The sequence below is a fragment of the Rattus norvegicus genome, chromosome 6 (assembly GCF_036323735.1).
Source record: "Rattus norvegicus strain BN/NHsdMcwi chromosome 6, GRCr8, whole genome shotgun sequence".
Lineage (NCBI taxonomy): Eukaryota > Metazoa > Chordata > Mammalia > Rodentia > Muridae > Rattus > Rattus norvegicus.
In genome coordinates this window covers 52,425,016-52,444,351 of record NC_086024.1, presented here as the reverse complement: position 1 = coordinate 52,444,351, position 19,336 = coordinate 52,425,016, and the positions used below count along the sequence as shown (strand labels likewise).

Sequence of the window (19,336 nt, the reverse complement as noted above, 5' to 3'; positions counted from 1 at the left end):
TAGCATTTATTTTAATATTTCACCTCAATATCCAGGCAGTCAAATGCTCTATCTAAGCTAATCTGGCTACCTCCCCACTATGATCACAATATACTTGTTATTATTATTGGTCAGGCTCTTTGGGTTTCAGATGTGTTTCTATGACCTCTCTCTGGACCCCTTCCTCATTGCTTCAACTCCAACTCCTCTTCCCCTGGTTGATAGAAGTTCCTTCCACCCTATTCTCTCATCTTCCCAGCCACTGAATGACCAGCATTTATTGACAAGGCAGAGAATAAATGGCAAAAATTGTTTACACTAACTTGAAACAGGAGACTCTTGACATAAGCATTACAATACCATGTGTCCAAATTGAAATGAGATATGAAGGCAGATAAATCAACATTTGAGCAACACAAGGATAATCCTCACTCTATGGATTTCCTGTTTGCAACCCTCATGGTGACCCTGTTCTCCTCAGTCTCTTAGCTCCCTCTTGGAACTTATTGAAATGTATCAGAACCTTTGGTCTAGTGGAACGCCTGTCTGTGACCCTTTCTTCTTCCCTCCTTGGACTCAGAGATTTCATTAAACCCTCGGTGTCTTACTGAAAGCATCTTGTTCTCATTAGAACTCAATGGCTAAAAATGGCGCACTTGATTTCCACAACAACGTCTGCCACTGCACAAACAAATGATCCCCAAATCTCTTCTGTATAAACTTTCTCTGCTCTACATTCTCAAAAGCCTCTTGTCTCTAAGCTGTCTTTACTTTCCACTCTTAAAGATCTTTTCTCTCTACAATGTTGTCGCTCTACTTTCGAACAAAATCTCTTAAAACTATTGGGTAAACTCTTTGACTCAGGATTTGTAAGTTTTTCAAGTACAGTTAAAAGAAATCTGTTAAACCTGTGACAAAAGGCTTAAAAGTTGTAACAAATGGCTAATAATTGTTAAAGCTATACACAGGTAATCTTAATCTGCTATACCATCCTACATATGTGATTTAATTCTTGTTTAAACAAATAGATCTATGACAGCATACTGTCTATGTAACTTGAATTCAACTCTTGTTTAGGAAAATAGATGTTTTCAAATAGCAACCACGTTACCGCCATCTTGGCTGATGACCTCATCAGGATGGAAACAACCATGTGGTTGGCAACCATCTTTACTAAGGTTATAAAGGGTGCATGTAACTTCACCACAATCTTAGTTCAGATGACTAGATGATATAAAGAAACCAAGGCAACAATCATAAAACTTCTAGTGCTACTAAGCCCTCTGCTTATTATTGTATCTCTTCTTTAGACTAAGAAGGAAACAGCAGGCCTCCAAAATATTTTGGATTAGGATAGATCTTTGTATGATGACAAATTCCTAAGGTTATAAAGGTATGCTAATGTTAACAGAAACTTAGAGATGTACATCTCACTACTTAGGTCTTTGCTAACTGTTCAACACCAGGCTTCTAGAAAATTTTAGATAAGGAACAACGTATGTTTGATGAATAAGGAATATTTAATAAATAAGGTTTATAAATTTCTAAAGTTATAAAGGTCTACTCAGATAAACAAAAGCAGACCTAGCGATGTATGACTAATCACATATACCCTTATTAATTGTGTTCAACATCAGGCTTCTAGAAAAATTTTAAAGGAACAACATGTTGATAAGTTATTTCTTTGTGGGTGAAATGAGCCAATTTAAGCCAGACTAAAATATATATAAACACAGGTTTATTGGTAAGTTGCTCTCAGGCAGGGCAGTTTACTGGCCCTGAAGGAGCCCAGTAAGGTTGCCATATGGAGGGAAATAGAGGGAAAGGGGAAGAGAAAGAAATTGTATATAAAGAAAGAAGGCAAAGAGTGCAGAGAGACCAAAATGTCTGGGTTATATAGGGAAGAGGCTCTGAGGAAAAGGCAGCATGGGCTGGAAAGCTTTCAGTAAAGGGCCTGTATACAAGTAGGGACTGAGAGATACTGGGAGAACCTGGAGGCCAGGTCTACTTTGGTATGTAAAATATAAATCTTATCCCCTTGTCTAAGGTCTGGAATCCAACACATATGTTTGATGAATAAGATATGTTTCATAAGTGAAGTTTATGAATTCCTAAGGTCTATTCAGGATGGCAGAAACTGATCTGCAGATACATGTCTAGCCCTTTTGTCTTTGCGACTGTATTTATGGTTCAAAATTTTATTTTGATTCTAAAGGATCTTCAGTTAAGTCTTCAAGTTTTTAATGCCCAAGCTTAAGTGGGATAAAGTTGTAAAAGCCCAATCTTATATAAGCTATTAGCTTGTTGTAAACTGTTAAAGATAATTAACACATACAAGGTAATGATCAGTTACCTTGTAATGATCAAATTTTTTAATGAGCTAAGTACAAATGTAATTCACTTACAAGGACGGGCTTTGCTTAGCTTCCTGTATGTGTTTTCGAAGTTAAGCCTAAAGTAACTAAAAACAAGTAAAGTTTGTTTAAACAGGTACACTAAATAGATGGTCCTCAAACTCCTCAGAGATCTGCTGAAGGTAGCATTTAAAGTGTTTAATGGAGAAGCTTCCCCTGATAGATAGAAATGCCAGATGTGCAAAGAAGACAACAGGGCACAGATGACTCCACCTGGACTGTGGTAACAGTAACCACTGGGGAACGAAGAACTGCGCCGCGCCTCTGCCAGGACTCTGCTTCCTACACTGTAGGGTTAATTGCTCTACCCTGACTCCCCACGGGATGTCAGTTTTCCCAGGTCCCTCCTCCACTGGAAAATCTCTCAGACCTCCTGGGTCTGGCAGCTGAGACTTAATACTGTCCTGGGTGATAGCCAGAAGCCTGATAAACCCTACCCCCAATGAAACCACTCAGATTATCATGGGGAGCAGAGGGTAAATGTCTAGATAGTGAGTAAATCTTGTCATTTGAACTGATGCAAAGGCCATTTGGGACCTACTTCCTGCCCTAATGTATCCTTTTCAGATCTCTGATTATGTCAGTGGCTAGCTGTGGCTTTCTCAGTTTAAACGCAGCAAGCAGACCAGCCCCTCCCCCAAGGCTGCAGCAACAAGGTCAGTGCACTGCATATGTAAATAATCAGACACAGACAGTTTACTGTGCTGGCAGACTTCACGTTGAAAGACATAAACTCATAAAACAGGGTTCGGTTCGACATAAGATTTTGCTATTCCTTTATTTAAAGGAATTCTCCGTGACAGTGACTGCTCTGAGTAGGCAGCCAGCTGTGTGTTATGGTAAATAGCTGGAGGAAAGGATTTGGAGTTTATGTAAGTTGTGAGGGTCCAAGTAATCAATTTAAGATACGCAGATGCAAATTGTAAAAGTCTGCATATTGAGAACTTAAGTTGCTCTGCTCCCAGACCTGGTGAGAGAGAGACCCAACCGCCTGGTCAGGTGGGCACTCCTAAGGCTGCAGAGCGGAAGAGACCACCAACACTACTCACCCCTGCCCACATCCCTGGCCCAAGAGGAAACTGTATAAGGCCTCTGGGCTCCCGTGGGGGAGCAGCAGGACCCCTGCCAGAGACACCGCCAGACCCTGAAGGAAACAGACCGGATAAACAGTTCTCTGCACCCAAATCCCGTGGGAGGGAGAGCTAAACCTTCAGAGAGGCAGACAAGCCTGGGAAACCAGAAGAGACTGCTCCCTGCACACACATCTCGGACGCCAGAGGAAAAAGCCAAAGACCATCTGGAACCCTGGTGCACTGAAGCTCCCGGAAGGGGCGGCACAGGTCTTCCTGGTTGCTGCCACTGCAGAGAGCCCCTGGGCAGCACCCCATGAGCAAACCTGAGCCTCGGGACCACAGGTAAGACCAAATTTTCTGCTGCAAGAAAGCTGCCTGGTGAACTCAAGACACAGGCCCACAGGAACAGCTGAAGACCTGTAGAGAGGAAAAACTACACGCCCGAAAGCAGAACACTCTGTCCCCATAACTGACTGAAAGAGAGGAAAACAGGTCTACAGCACTCCTGACACACAGGCTTATAGGACAGTCTAGCCACTGTCAGAAATAGCAGAACAAAGTAACACTAGAGATAATCTGATGGCGAGAGGCAAGCGCAGGAACCCAAGCAACAGAAACCAAGACTACATGCCATCATCGGAGCCCAATTCTCCCACCAAAACAAACATGGAATATCCAAACACACCAGAAAAGCAAGATCTAGTTTCAAAATCATATTTGATCATGATGCTGGAGGACTTCAAGAAAGACATGAACACACTTAGGGAAGCACAGGAAAACATTAATGAACAAGTAAAAGCCTACAGAGAGGAATCGCAAAAATCCGTGAAAGAATTCCAGGAAAACACAATCAAACAGTTGAAGGAATTAAAAATGGAAATAGAAGCAATCAAGAAAGAACACATGGAAACAACCCTGGATATAGAAAACCAAAAGAAGAGACAAGGAGCTGTAGATACAAGCTTCACCAACAGAATACAAGAGATGGAAGAGAGAATCTCAGGAGCAGAAGATTCCATAGAAATCATTGACTCAACTGTCAAAGATAATGTAAAGCGGAAAAAGCTACTGGTCCAAAACATACAGGAAATCCAGGACTCAATGAGAAGATCAAACCTAAGGATAATAGGTATAGAAGAGAGTGAAGACTCCCAGCTCAAAGGACCAGTAAATATCTTCAACAAAATCATAGAAGAAAACTTCCCTAACCTAAAAAAAGAGATACCCATAGACATACAAGAAGCCTACAGAACTCCAAATAGATTGGACCAGAAAAGAAACACCTCCCGTCACATAATTGTCAAAACACCAAACGCACAAAATAAAGAAAGAATATTAAAAGCAGTAAGGGAAAAAGGTCAAGTAACATATAAAGGGAGACCTATCAGAATCACACCAGACTTCTCGCCAGAAACTATGAAGGCCAGAAGATCCTGGACTGATGTCATACAGACCCTAAGAGAACACAAATGCCAGCCCAGGTTACTGTATCCAACAAAACTCTCAATTAATATTGATGGAGAAACCAAGATATTCCATGACAAAACCAAATTTACACAATATCTTTCTACAAATCCAGCACTACAAAGGATAATAAATGGTAAAGCACAACATAAGGAGGCAAGCTATACCCTAGAAGAAGCAAGAAACTAATCGTCTTGGCAACAAAACAAAGAGAATGAAAGCACACAAACATAACCTCACATCCAAATATGAATATAATGGGAAGCAATAATCACTATTCCTTAATATCTCTCAATATCAATGGCCTCAACTCCCCAATAAAAAGACATAGATTAACAAACTGGATACGCAATGAGGACCCTGCATTCTGCTGCCTACAGGAAACACACCTCAGAGACAAAGACAGACACTACCTCAGAGTGAAAGGCTGGAAAACAACTTTCCAAGCAAATGGTCAGAAGAAGCAAGCTGGAGTAGCCATTCTAATATCAAATAAAATCAATTTCCAACTAAAAGTCATCAAAAAAGATAAGGAAGGACACTTCATATTCATCAAAGGAAAAATCCACCAAGATGAACTCTCAATCCTAAATATCTATGCCCCAAATACAAGGGCACCTACATATGTAAAAGAAACCTTACTAAAGCTCAAAACACACATTGCACCTCACACAATAATAGTGGGAGATTTCAACACCCCACTCTCATCAATGGACAGATCATGGAAACAGAAATTAAACAGTGATGTAGACAGACTAAGAGAAGTCATGAGCCAAATGGACTTAACGGATATTTATAGAACATTCTATCCTAAAGCAAAAGGATATACCTTCTTCTCAGCTCCTCATGGTACTTTCTCCAAAATTGACCATATAATTGGTCAAAAAACGGGCCTCAACAGGTACAGAAAGATAGAAATAATCCCATGCGTGCTATCGGACCACCACGGCCTAAAACTGGTCTTCAATAACAATAAGGGAAGAATGCCCACATATACGTGGAAATTGAACAATGCTCTACTCAATGATAACCTGGTCAAGGAAGAAATAAAGAAAGAAATTAAAAACTTTTTAGAATTTAATGAAAATGAAGATACAACATACTCAAACTTATGGGACACAATGAAAGCTGTGCTAAGAGGAAAACTCATAGCGCTGAGTGCCTGCAGAAAGAAACAGGAAAGAGCATATGTCAGCAGCTTGACAGCACACCTAAAAGCTCTAGAACAAAAAGAAGCAAATACACCCAGGAGGAGTAGAAGGCAGGAAATCATCAAACTCAGAGCTGAAATCAACCAAGTAGAAACAAAAAGGACCATAGAAAGAATCAACAGAACCAAAAGTTGGTTCTTTGAGAAAATCAACAAGATAGATAAACCCTTAGCCAGACTAACGAGAGGACACAGAGAGTGTGTCCAAATTAACAAAATCAGAAATGAAAAGGGAGACATAACTACAGATTCGGAGGAAATTCAAAAAATCATCAGATCTTACTATAAAAACCTATATTCAACAAAATTTGAAAATCTTCAGGAAATGGACAATTTCCTAGACAGATACCAGGTACCGAAGTTAAATCAGGAACAGATAAACCAGTTAAACAACCCCATAACTCCTAAGGAAATAGAAGCAGTCATTAAAGGTCTCCCAACCAAAAAGAGCCCAGGTCCAGACGGGTTTAGTGCAGAATTCTATCAAACCTTCATAGAAGACCTCATACCAATATTATCCAAACTATTCCACAAAATTGAAACAGATGGAGCCCTACCGAATTCCTTCTACGAAGCCACAATTACTCTTATACCTAAACCACACAAAGACACAACAAAGAAAGAGAACTTCAGACCAATTTCCCTTATGAATATCGACGCAAAAATACTCAATAAAATTCTGGCAAACCGAATTCAAGAGCACATCAAAACAATCATCCACCATGATCAAGTAGGCTTCATCCCAGGCATGCAGGGATGGTTTAATATACGGAAAACCATCAACGTGATCCATTATATAAACAAACTGAAAGAACAGAACCACATGATCATTTCATTAGATGCTGAGAAAGCATTTGACAAAATTCAACACCCCTTCATGATAAAAGTCCTGGAAAGAATAGGAATTCAAGGCCCATACCTAAACATAGTAAAAGCCATATACAGTAAACCAGTTGCTAACATTAAACTAAATGGAGAGAAACTTGAAGCAATCCCACTAAAATCAGGGACTAGACAAGGCTGCCCACTCTCTCCCTACTTATTCAATATACTTCTTGAAGTTCTAGCCAGAGCAATCAGACAACAAAAGGAGATCAAAGGGATACAGATCGGAAAAGAAGAGGTCAAAATATCACTATTTGCAGATGACATGATAGTATATTTAAGTGATCCCAAAAGTTCCACCAGAGAACTACTAAAGCTGATAAACAACTTCAGCAAAGTGGCTGGGTATAAAATTAACTCAAATAAATCAGTTGCCTTCCTCTATACAAAAGAGAAACAAGCCGAGAAAGAAATTAGGGAAATGACACCCTTCATAATAGACCCAAATAATATAAAGTACCTCGGTGTGACTTTAACCAAGCAAGTAAAAGATCTGTACAATAAGAACTTCAAGACACTGAGGAAAGAAATTGAAGAAGACCTCAGAAGATGGAAAGATCTCCCATGCTCATGGATTGGCAGGATTAATATAGTAAAAATGGCCATTTTACCAAACGCAATCTACAGATTCAATGCAATCCCCATCAAAATACCAATCCAATTCTTCAAAGAGTTAGACAGAACAATTTGCAAATTCATCTGGAATAACAAAAAACCCAGGATAGCTAAAGCTATCCTCAACAATAAAAGGACTTCAGGGGGAATCACTATCCCTGAACTCAAGCAGTATTACAGAGCAATAGTGATAAAAACTGCATGGTATTGGTACAGAGACAGACAGATAGACCAATGGAATAGAACTGAAGACCCAGAAATGAACCCACACACCTATGGTCACTTGATTTTTGACAAAGGAGCCAAAACCATCCAATGGAAAAAAGATAGCATTTTCAGCAAATGGTGCTGGTTCAACTGGAGGGCAACATGTAGAAGAATGCAGATCGATCCATGCTTATCACCCTGTACAAAGCTTAAGTCCAAGTGGATCAAGGACCTCCACATCAAACCAGACACACTCAAACTAATAGAAGAAAAACTAGGGAAGCATCTGGAACACATGGGCACTGGAAAAAATTTCCTGAACAAAACACCAATGGCTTATGCTCTAAGATCAAGAATCGACAAATGGGATCTCATAAAACTGCAAAGCTTCTGTAAGGCAAAGGACACTGTGGTTAGGACAAAACGGCAACCAACAGATTGGGAAAAGATCTTTACCAATCCTACAACAGATAGAGGCCTTATATCCAAAATATACAAAGAACTCAAGAAGTTAGACCGCAGGGAAACAAATAACCCTATTAAAAAATGGGGTTCAGAGCTAAACAAAGAATTCACAGCTGAGGAATGCTGAATGGCTGAGAAACACCTAAAGAAATGTTCAACATCTTTAGTCATAAGGGAAATGCAAATCAAAACAACCCTGAGATTTCACCTCACACCAGTGCGATTGGCTAAGATCAAAAACTCAGGTGACAGCAGATGCTGGCGAGGATGTGGAGAAAGAGGAACACTCCTCCATTGTTGGTGGGATTGCAGACTGGTAAAACCATTCTGGAAATCAGTCTGGAGGTTCCTCAGAAAATTGGACATTGAACTGCCTGAGGATCCAGCTATACCTCTCTTGGGCATATACCCAAAAGATGCCTCAACATATAAAAGAGACACGTGCTCCCCTATGTTCATCGCAGCCTTATTTATAATAGCCAGAAAATGGAAAGAACCCAGATGCCCTTCAACAGAGGAATGGATACAGAAAATGTGGTACATCTACACAACGGAATATTACTCAGCTATCAAAAACAACGAGTTTATGAAATTCGTAGGCAAATGGTTGGAACTGGAAAATATCATCCTGAGTGAGCTAACCCAATCACAGAAAGACATACATGGTATGCACTCATTGATAAGTGGCTATTAGCCCAAATGCTTGAATTACCCTAGATCCCTAGAACAAACGAAACTCAAGATGGATGATCAAAATGTGAATGCTTCACTCCTTCTTTAAATGAGGAAAAAGAATACCCTTGGCAGGGAAGGGAGAGGCAAAGATTAAAACAGAGACTGAAGGAACACCCATTCAGAGCCTGCCCCACATGTGGCCCATACATATACAGCCACCCAATTAGACAAGATGGATGAAGCAAAGAAGTGCAGACCGACAGGAGCCGGATGTAGATCGCTCCTGAGAGACACAGCCAGAATACAGCAAATATAGAGGCGAATGCCAGCAGCAAACCACTGAACTGAGAATAGGTCCCCTATTGAAGGAATCAGAGAAAGAACTGGAAGAGCTTGAAGGGGCTCGAGACCCCAAAAGTACAACAATGCCAAGCAACCAGAGCTTCCAGGGACTAAGCCACTACCTAAAGACTATACATGGACTGACCCTGGACTCTGACCCCATAGGTAGCAATGAATATCCTAGTAAGAGCACCAGTGGAAGGGGAAGCCCTGGGTCCTGCTAAGACTGAACCCCCAGTGAACTAGTCTATGGGGGGAGGGCGGCAATGGGGGGAGGGTTGGGAGGGGAACACCCATAAGGAAGGGGAGGGGGGAGGGGGATGTTTGCCCGGAAACCGGGAAAGGGAATAACACTCGAAATGTATATAAGAAATACTCAAGTTAATAAAAAAAAAAAAAAAAGAGAACTTAAGTTGTGAGGGTCTAAGGAAGCGATTTGAGATATGTAAAAGCATAGTGTAAAGAGCTAAAGAAAATTATTTAAGGTATGTGAGAAACAAAAAAGGCTTCAGATTTCTTTCTCTCTGAGTATGTTATTGTTATTATATTAGACTTGAAAAGTTCATAGTTTTGACATTAATCAATGGAGTTCTGATAGGCTACTTATCTAGCTCTGATAAAATATTGACTTCTAGTATCATCATCGCCAGCTCAAATTTTTAAATTTCCTTTGGTTGCATGGACTTCAAAGTACTTCTTGTCATGCTGAAAACCTCTCCATCCAGCCTGCATATCCAGCCCTTTAGACAGAGGAGTGTTCATGACTTAAACCCCCAAACCATAGCTTTTCCTATGACTCAGCAGGGTGAGTCTATCCTAACTGTTTACACATACACACACACACACACACACACACACACACACACACACACACACAGGATGGGGGTTTCAATGCAGATTACAAATAATGTATATGCTAATTTATCTAAAGCTTTTAATTCATGTAAGCTTCAGGGAGTTGAGACTTGGATCCACCTACAGATCAAACAGACTCCAAGTGAGTACTCCTGCCAATCAAACAGCCTCATCTACTGCATAGTCATGAATATGTGGTCTCTCTCTCTCCTTCTCCCCCCCCCCCCCACCTCACCTAGTCTGGGAACTACTTCTGGAATGTAAGGGGTGTAGTAAAGAAACCGAAATACCTGCTCTAAGGGTGGAAAAGTGAAGAGTTTATTCTAAACTGTCTTTCAGGAAAGTAGTGAGAAGCAGTGGGGGGGGGGGGTGTTCTTCAGGGAATGGTACCTGGGAGAAAGGTGGGCTGGGTTTGGTGGCTTTGAACTATATAACAAGTCCTTATGAGTAGGAACTGAGGGAGACTGGAGGCTCACATGGACTTTGATATATGTATAGGCAACACAGTTATATGTTAATGGAAGGACCACGTGTCCCTTTTGCCAGAGATGAGGAGAATAACTCCTTCTAGCAAATGAGAACTAGCTTCTCAAGTCCTGGAAGGAATGTTGGCTTTTGTCTAACTGGCAGACCTTGGAAGTTCCTGAGACCTGACATTCCAGGCTTTTGGTTGTTGATACGGGGTAACTAAAGATATAATCTCCTCTAACTACTTCTCAGCTAAAATTAGCAATTTGTTAAGAATCAGGAAACCTGGAATGCCAGTCATAAGGCCAGAAAGAGAGAAAGTCAGGCAATGGCCAGAAACATCTGTTTTTTTGTTTGTTTGTTTGTTTGTTTGTTTGTTTGTTTGTTTTTTCACTCACTGTCCAAGTTTCTGTAGAACTCTCTGGGGCTGATGAACTACAGGCCACTTTGGAGTAGTAGTTAGGGGCTCAGGATGAGAGCTGATGGTAGGCCGCCGGGGGAAATTCCACCACAAATATCTGGTTTACCAACCACCAGGTAATCTTGCTAATTCTTTCCTGAAAGAACTCGAAGAAACAAGGAACAATCATTATTATGAGGAATATGGAAATCAGTGGACCAAGAGATTTAAGGGCCAGGGGCCCAAGAGAGTAAAAAGTGAGAGTTCTACAAAAGTGTAGATGCCAGAGAGATTGTTTTAGCTCATGTAAGTCTTTACTCATTACTTCCACCTGGCCTGATTGGTTTTAGTATATTATCAGCATTCTTCATTGAGGGAGAAGCAGGTACCTTGCTTTGAGCTGCTACTAAGTGGAAAGCCTTTTCATTTTCTAGGATTACTAAGGTTAGGGAATTAAGCTGGTTTTGGAATAATTAGAGCAGAGGTTGATTCCTGAATGGTGTCTCCTAGCTGGGTGGATATCTGCTGAGATAGATATAGACTATGACCCCAGCAGCCTGTGGCCAAACGCACAGAAGCCACTGAGACTGCCAGGCTAATTCCAATCGTGATTGGAAGGGCTACAGCCCATCAGAGCCTGGGTGAGAATTGGAGGAGAGTAAAGAACTCTCCTTCTGTGTATAGAATTAGTTGGGGAAGTAATAGAGTTGGGAAATAGGGACCATGAGTGGACTGGTAAAGCTTGTGAAGACTGGTAAAATAGGTGCAGCTTGAATGGGTTCTTGAAATTGGGATGTTAATATGTGAGGACAAAGGGCAGAACTGAGAGTGGTTATTAAATAGGCAGTCAACTGGTATCACCAGAGAGTAAAGACGACCAGAGGTGCCACACCAGGGGTGGTGTGGTGGAAGGGAACACCTGGGCTGGCCCATGCCAAAGCGTTCCCTCTGAGAAATCAGCCTTATGACAAGTTTAGTCTGAAAGAGAGTTTATTTGGGACCTGCGTGGGCAGAGAAGGACAGAAAGAAAAAATGGAGAGAGATAACTAACAGTTCTTAGAGGCTAGCCAGGCTTCTACCTGCCTGTTGCTAGGTAACTGTTGGGCAGAGCCTAGAGGAAATGCTAACAAGAAGTGATGGGAGGGGCATGTTTTGAGGTTACAGAATGTAGAGTCTAGGGTTAAGTGGATAAGAGGCATAGCTGCTTCTAGGGATTGTTGCCCAGGAGCATAAAGGAAGCACGGAGGTACATTACTCGTTACTGCTTCACGGCTACTGCCCACTGTTACTGCCATAGATGTGGAGGAGATCCAGGGGTATTTTAAAATAGCCTTCAGAAGTGCTGGGTTGAGAGAGCTGTCCTGCAACTTAGACTTGGAGGGTGATTTCAGACTGTTGATTAAACCTCCACTCTATTACCTAAAAGAATGGTAATGGGTGTTTCCTTCAAGGGATTTAAAAAGATTATTATCACTCACCGTTTGTTGGATGGGCTAGCCCCTGTCATGTAGGTTTAGATCTACCCCAAAGCACCTTGGACCTATTCTCTAACCCAGGGGCCCTGGATGATGAAGGTGACCATACTTGGCATGGCCCACAGCACAGTTTTTGAGGTTGTGTGCCCCACCCTGGTTAGAGTGATGATACTTATAACTCTAGCTTTAGCTAGAGCAATAACACAACTGAAGGAGATCAAGGGGATATAAATTGGAAAGAAGTCAAAATATCATTATTTTCAGGATAGTCAATACAGACTGGGTTTGGTATTGGAGAAGACAAATACACCTGGGATTGTCACATAAGTTGAAGGTAGGCTGTACCTTGCTGCAGTTGTGGAAACAGGCTGCTTTGGTATGGAAAGTTGGTGACTTAGTTAGAATTTTACTGCTGTGAGTAGACATCATGACCAAGGCAACTCTTATAAAGACACCACTTAATTGAGGCTGACTTACAGGTTCGGTCCATTATCATCAAGGTAGGAATATGGTACCACCCAGGCAGGCATGGTACAGGTGAGCTGACCATCATCACCCACACCCACCACAGAGATCTGAGAAGGATAACTTACATCAGAGTAAGTGCCAAATAGCTCTCAAATCAATTAGGAATGCCAGAGGCTTACCTGCTACCTGGACAGTTATCCTAGGCTCCTCTCTCATAATATTGATGGTTTTGTTAGAGGTAGAAGTCCCAGGGTGGTGTCAGTCTTTGGACAACAGACCCAGAAGATAAAAGAGTCTTTCCTGTAGAGGAGAAACTTAGGGCACTGACCTGAGGCAAAGAGATGCAGTCAACTCCAGTGTCCTACTTTTCCATAGTTCAGGCAGGCAGGGTCTTGGAGGTGGGCAAAGTGAAAGGCAGCTTTTCACACAGTGGCCAGCTTTGCTACTTTAAAGCAAGCCCCAAGTGGGGTTCATTTGTGCCCCCATCATTGTCTTCAGAAGACACCACAGGGCTGTGTCCAGGAGCTTGTACTTCTGACTCTCACAGAAGTTGTTTGTATCTTTCCCTGCCTTTCTCTTCCATTAAACACCTTAAATGCCACATCTAGCCAATCTCTCTGGGTAGTTTGAGGACTGTCATCCAGCCTTTTAAGGTTTTACTTTTCTTTCCAATATCGGAAGCTAACTGGAACAGGATGTGAGAAGACAATTGTGCCCTCTTGAGAATTAGGATCTAGCTTTGTGTACTGAAGGAGGGGCTCTGTAGGATATGGAACTTGGTAGGATTTTCAACTGGCTCTCTCAGTGACCTCCCTCAGTTTATGAAAATTAATTACGTGATGTGATGGGAGGCCTTTTAGAGGCTGGCCAGAGGAGACAGACAATGATTTTATCTCAGGCTACCCTGCTGAGGGACTGATACTCAACGCTAACCAGGTAGATCCAGTGGGGATCCTCCCAGGGGACTGCCTTTTCCCCCCAACACATAGAAGAAATTGCCTGTATGGTGGACATCACCATGGAGAAGCAACAGGGAAAATAATCTCTAGGGCTATAGGGAAATGGGTACCTAGAGAAAGGGAGCCAGTGAGCTGGGTGGGAGACTTTGAAGTGTATAGCAGTAACTAGTGAGTAGAGCCTGAGGGAGGCTGGCAGCTCGCATGGACCTTGATGCTTTAGGCACTACAGGTATCTGTTAATGGAAGATGATGAGCTCCACCAGTGAAATGAGTCAATTCAAACCAGATTAGTGTATATGAAGGCAGGCTTATTAGAAAGGCACTCTGGGTGAGTTCACTGGTCCCAGGGAATGAGGTCAGGGAAGTTATCATGCCGAGGGAGACAGAGGGAAGGGGAAAAGAGAGAAAGAGAGAAGAAAGGTGTATAAAGAGAGGTGTGTGCAGGAGTTGCAGGGGACAAAATGTCTAGATTATATAGGGAAGACCCTCTGGAGAAAGGGCAGCCCAGTCCCTGGGATGGAAAGGGGATGCCAGGTAGGGACTTAGGGATGCTGGGGCACTCTGGAGCTCAGGTCTGCTTTGTTATGTAAAATATGCACCTCAGTCCCTTGCCCTCAGGTCTGAAACCCAGGAGAAGGACCATGTGCCCCTTTTACCAGTGATAAGGAGAATGACTCCTAGCAAGTGTGAAGTAGCTCCCTCAAGTCCCTGAGGGGGTGCTTGCTGGCTTTTGTCTAAATACCAGACTTTAGGGAGAGAAAATTTCTTTGGACCTAGCACTTCCACACCAACTATCAAGAGTACAAGTCTGGAAATTTCAAGTGCACACCCGAAATAAATATTTCCCCTAAGCTCTTTAACTTTACGTTTTGCCCCTAGTCTATACCTGTCCCGGCAGATTTCCAATCAACTGAAGGCTGAAAATAGCTCTAAATCAAACCAGCAAGTCCTGGATGTTCTGAAAGCAGATATAAACTAGATGTTTCTGATGAATTTGCAATAAGCTTGTCCCCCTGGCTTGACCCGGCACTTCCAGGCTGCTCCAAAACTGCCTGTACATCACTAGCCCCAAGTGGTCCTGTAGAACCTGAATAGGGAGCAAAACAGACATCCCCCAGCCCCACTCTTCTCTTCCTACCTGGCCTCTGACTACTATTCCAGCATTCCTGGGCCCTAACAATGTCAACACTGGCCTAATTTCAGCAAAGAAGCTATTACAGAAGAGATTACCTCACCCCTAACAAGGACAATGCTCAGACGTCAAATCCCAAATTCCAAAGAAACCACAGAACAAATAGTTAGGGTTAGAGTGCTATGGACACTTGATTTTTGACAAAGGAGCCAAAACCATCCAATGGAAAAAAGACAGCATTTTCAGCAAATGGTGCTGGTTCAACTGGAGGGCAACATGTAGAAGAATGCAGATCGATCCATGCTTATCACCCTGTACAAAGCTTAAGTCCAAGTGGATCAAGGACCTCCACATCAAACCAGACACACTCAAACTAATAGAAGAAAAACTAGGGAAGCATCTGGAACACATAGGCACTGGAAAAAATTTCCTGAACAAAACACCAATGGCTTATGCTCTAAGATCAAGAATCGACAAATGGGATCTCATAAAACTGCAAAGCTTCTGTAAGGCAAAGGACACTGTGGTTAGGACAAAACGGCAACCAACAGATTGGGAAAAGATCTTTACCAATCCTACAACAGATAGAGGCCTTATATCCAAAATATACAAAGAACTCAAGAAGTTAGACCGCAGGGAAACAAATAACCCTATTAAAAAATGGGGTTCAGAGCTAAACAAAGAATTCACAGCTGAGGAATGCCGAATGGCTGAGAAACACCTAAAGAAATGTTCAACATCTTTAGTCATAAGGGAAATGCAAATCAAAACAACCCTGAGATTTCACCTCACACCAGTGAGAATGGCTAAGATCAAAAACTCAGGTGACAGCAGATGCTGGCGAGGATGTGGAGAAAGAGGAACACTCCTCCATTGTTGGTGGGGTTGCAGACTGGTACAACCATTCTGGAAATCAGTCTGGAGGTTCCTCAGAAAATTGGACATTGAACTGCCTGAGGATCCAGCTATAACTCTCTTGGGCATATACCCACAAGATGCCCCAACATATAAAAAAGACACATGCTCCACTATGTTCATAGCAGCCTTATTTATAATAGCCAGAAGCTGGAAAGAACCCAGATGCCCTTCAACAGAGGAATGGATACAGAAAACACACGCTGGCCTCAAAGGTTCTCAGCTTCCCAAGTAACTGTTACAGAGTCTATGCTGGTAGCCTTGTTCTCACCCTACCACCTACCCTAATCATCTTCAGTTCATAAGCTTCCCTTCCCCCACCTTCTCATTTCTATCTAACCCTGCTACTTTGGCCAAGTGTCCTCTGGACCCTTGGTCTTCCTCTCTCAAGCCCCTTTCATAGCCTGGTCCATTCTATTGACCATGTCTAGTCTACTAGTTTCTCGCTCTGGCTCTTCCACATATCTCTTGCAGTACTCTCTCTCTCAGATTTACAATAAAAAGCTTCCTTTTAAACATACCTTGAAGTAGTCAAACCTTTCCTTTATACATTTGGTACTGAAATGCCTCCTTTGTATAGTGTAAAAGATAGGTAAAAACCAGTTTTGAAACTACATGCAAGTATTTCAACATTTGCTTCAACATTATCTGAGTTATTACTTGGGGGAAGTAAAAAAGATTTTTAAATTTGCTTTTTAAAATAAAATGGCTGATAGGGGCTGGAAAGATGACTTAGCAGTTAGGAGGGTTCACTGTTCTTCTAGAGTAGCTGAGTTTAATTCCTACTACATCAGTGAAGCTGCTCACAGATCCCTGTAACTCCAGCTCCAGGAGATCTGAGTCTTTTTTACAGTCTCTGCAGCTATGCACACATATGCATGGACCCACAGAGACATACACAGGAGAAAAAAAATAAAACTGAACAAATATAAAGTTATAACCAGCATGAGAAAATCAGTATAAACTTGGTGTTTTGCCTCTTACCCTCATGTATACCCCCAGGTGCTGTATTTATAGGTCATGTATGACATAGGTTAGGCTTGAGATTCTAGCACAGAGAGCAAACGGTGCTATCTAGCATGTGAGTGCATGAGTCTCAGGAGATGCAGGATAGAAAGTGAAGCTTCAGTCAGAGCAGAAGGGCTGCTCCCCAGAATGTGACCACAACATTGTTTTATGTCTTGGAGTTGTTGAAAGACCGGTGTGCAAAATGCTCTCCCTACAAGAAAACTAGGTATGTGAGGTGCTAAGTTGGTTAATTATTATACTTATTCTACGATTCTAGCACATACCAAAATGTAAGGGCTTACAACGCAAATATATTGGATTATCCTCTAAAAATAAAATTTAGGGACAGGGACATGGCTCAACAGGTATAGTACTTACTGTCATCCCTGAAGACACAGATTTGACACCTCCACTCCCACCTAGGACTAACATGGTAGAGAGAGGGAATCAACCCCCATAGGCTTTCTTCCTCTGACCTCCACATGTATTGCTGCGGCGTGCTCATGCCTATAAAATAAATGTACTAAATTCTTTTAACAAAAATTAATTCAAAGTCACGTATCACATGAGAGGCCTGTCTAAAATGGCCATTTTTACCCTAATAGTCACTCCTGGGTGGGGCCCTAGCACTCTATCCCTTAAGCAGAGGTCCTGGACTCACTGTAAAGCTGAAAGCTGAACCTGCCTCCTGGGGCTCATGTGGATGGAAGTGAAGGCTTTGCTCAGCTAAATGCAAATGGTGCCTTCGAGTTTAAATTCATACCTCAGTGACTTGAGTGGCACATGAAATGTCAGGGGTATTAGTATTGGAGACACTACTCATCCTGCCTTCTCTCTTGGCAGGAACCGGCTTATGGATCCAGAGTCCTCCTGTGTGAATAGAAGTCCTCACTGCTTTGGAGCCAGACATTGGCTAATTCAAGTCTCAAGCTGCCTGGGCAAAGAAAGACATGATACATGTTGAAGTCAGAGGCTTGAGGACACCAGATGGTTAATCTTATCAGTCCAAGGCTGCATAGCTGAGTTCCATCTCATGTTTTTCCACAGGAGCAGGCCAGGCCAGACTGTGCTAATGCCTCTCCTACACAGTAAGGCTAATGGATAAGTAGGTGGAAGGATAGGAGAATTGCATAAGCCTGAAAGGCTTGAGAGAAGCTAGCATAGACTCCAGATCCTTCCAGACAATTCCACGTTCATTCAGAATCAGAATGTATCTCTTCCAGATACATTCAGTTCTCTCATTATGTTCCAGTCACCACAAAGCACAGACGAATAAATGCCACAGCCCTTCTCTGGTCTAGCTCAGATATCCTCTTCCTCTAGGCTTGCATTAAAAAATTACATATTATGTATCTTTATAAGCCTGGAAATGTTATTTCACCATAACCATCCTAGCTTGTTCATTAACACTCATTCTCCATCTTTATCCTTCCTTGTCTTCCCAATCTGTGTTAGTTAGCTTTGCATTATGGTAACTGACACGTTGCATGATAAATTATAGGAAGAAAGTTTTATTGTTGCTCACAGTTCTGGGGTTTTGGTCCATGACTGATAGGCCACATAGCTTTGGGCATCTAGTAAGACAGAACACTATGGTGGGGTCACATAGTACAACAAAACTGCTCATGTCTGAAGCACAAAAATTACAGGGAAGGGCAGGAGTCCTACCCACTTTGAAGACTGTTCCACTGATCTTCCCATTAGGGCTAGCTCTTGGGAGTCATATCACTTAATTGTAAGGTGGGTGCAGCTGCTATTGATATCACAGAACTAAAACCAGAGTTACCATTTGATCTGGCCATACCTCTCTCCTGAACATGCACCTGAAGGCTCTAAGATAGCACACCACAGAGATACCTGCACAGGAGCTCAGAAATAGACCCACCCTAGAAATCCATTAGTAGATGAACAAAGAAAATGTGGTACATAAACACAATAAAACTTTATCCAGCCTTAAAGAAAACTGGAATCCTGACATTTACATGAAAATGAATAGTCTGAAATTATTACATTAGCCCAAATAAGCAAGGCTCTGAGAGACAGCATGTTTTCTCTCATATGAAGATTGTAGGTTTAATTTTTAGAACTGTATGAAGGCAGGGAGGGTGTGGGTCCTAAAACTAGAGAGGGAGCCATGGGGGTGGGGGAGAAATCTCTACAGGAAGAGGGAAAGAAAAGAGGGAGAAAGCAGACAATCAAGAAGGCAGGAGGGTACAGGAGAGGAGAGGAGGGCATGGGAGGGGGGAGGATGGGGAGGATGGGGAGCAGCAGGAGGACAAGAGGGCATGGGAGGGGGAGCCTGGAGAGTAGCAGGAGGATGGGGAGCA

General features: G+C 42.2%; 1 protein-coding gene across 1 annotated transcript in view; it reads left to right on the top strand.

Annotated features, from left to right (window-relative positions):
- The window catches only part of Tpo (thyroid peroxidase), a 69,796-nt gene extending 51,442 nt beyond the window's left edge, over positions 1–18,354 (top strand). The window contains exon 17 of the mRNA NM_019353.2: positions 17,853–18,354. Coding sequence (NP_062226.2) covers positions 17,853–17,891 — 39 coding nt within the window. The 3' untranslated portion in view covers positions 17,892–18,354. The remainder of the gene's footprint in view (positions 1–17,852) is intronic.
- Positions 18,355–19,336: the final 982 nt, after the last annotated feature.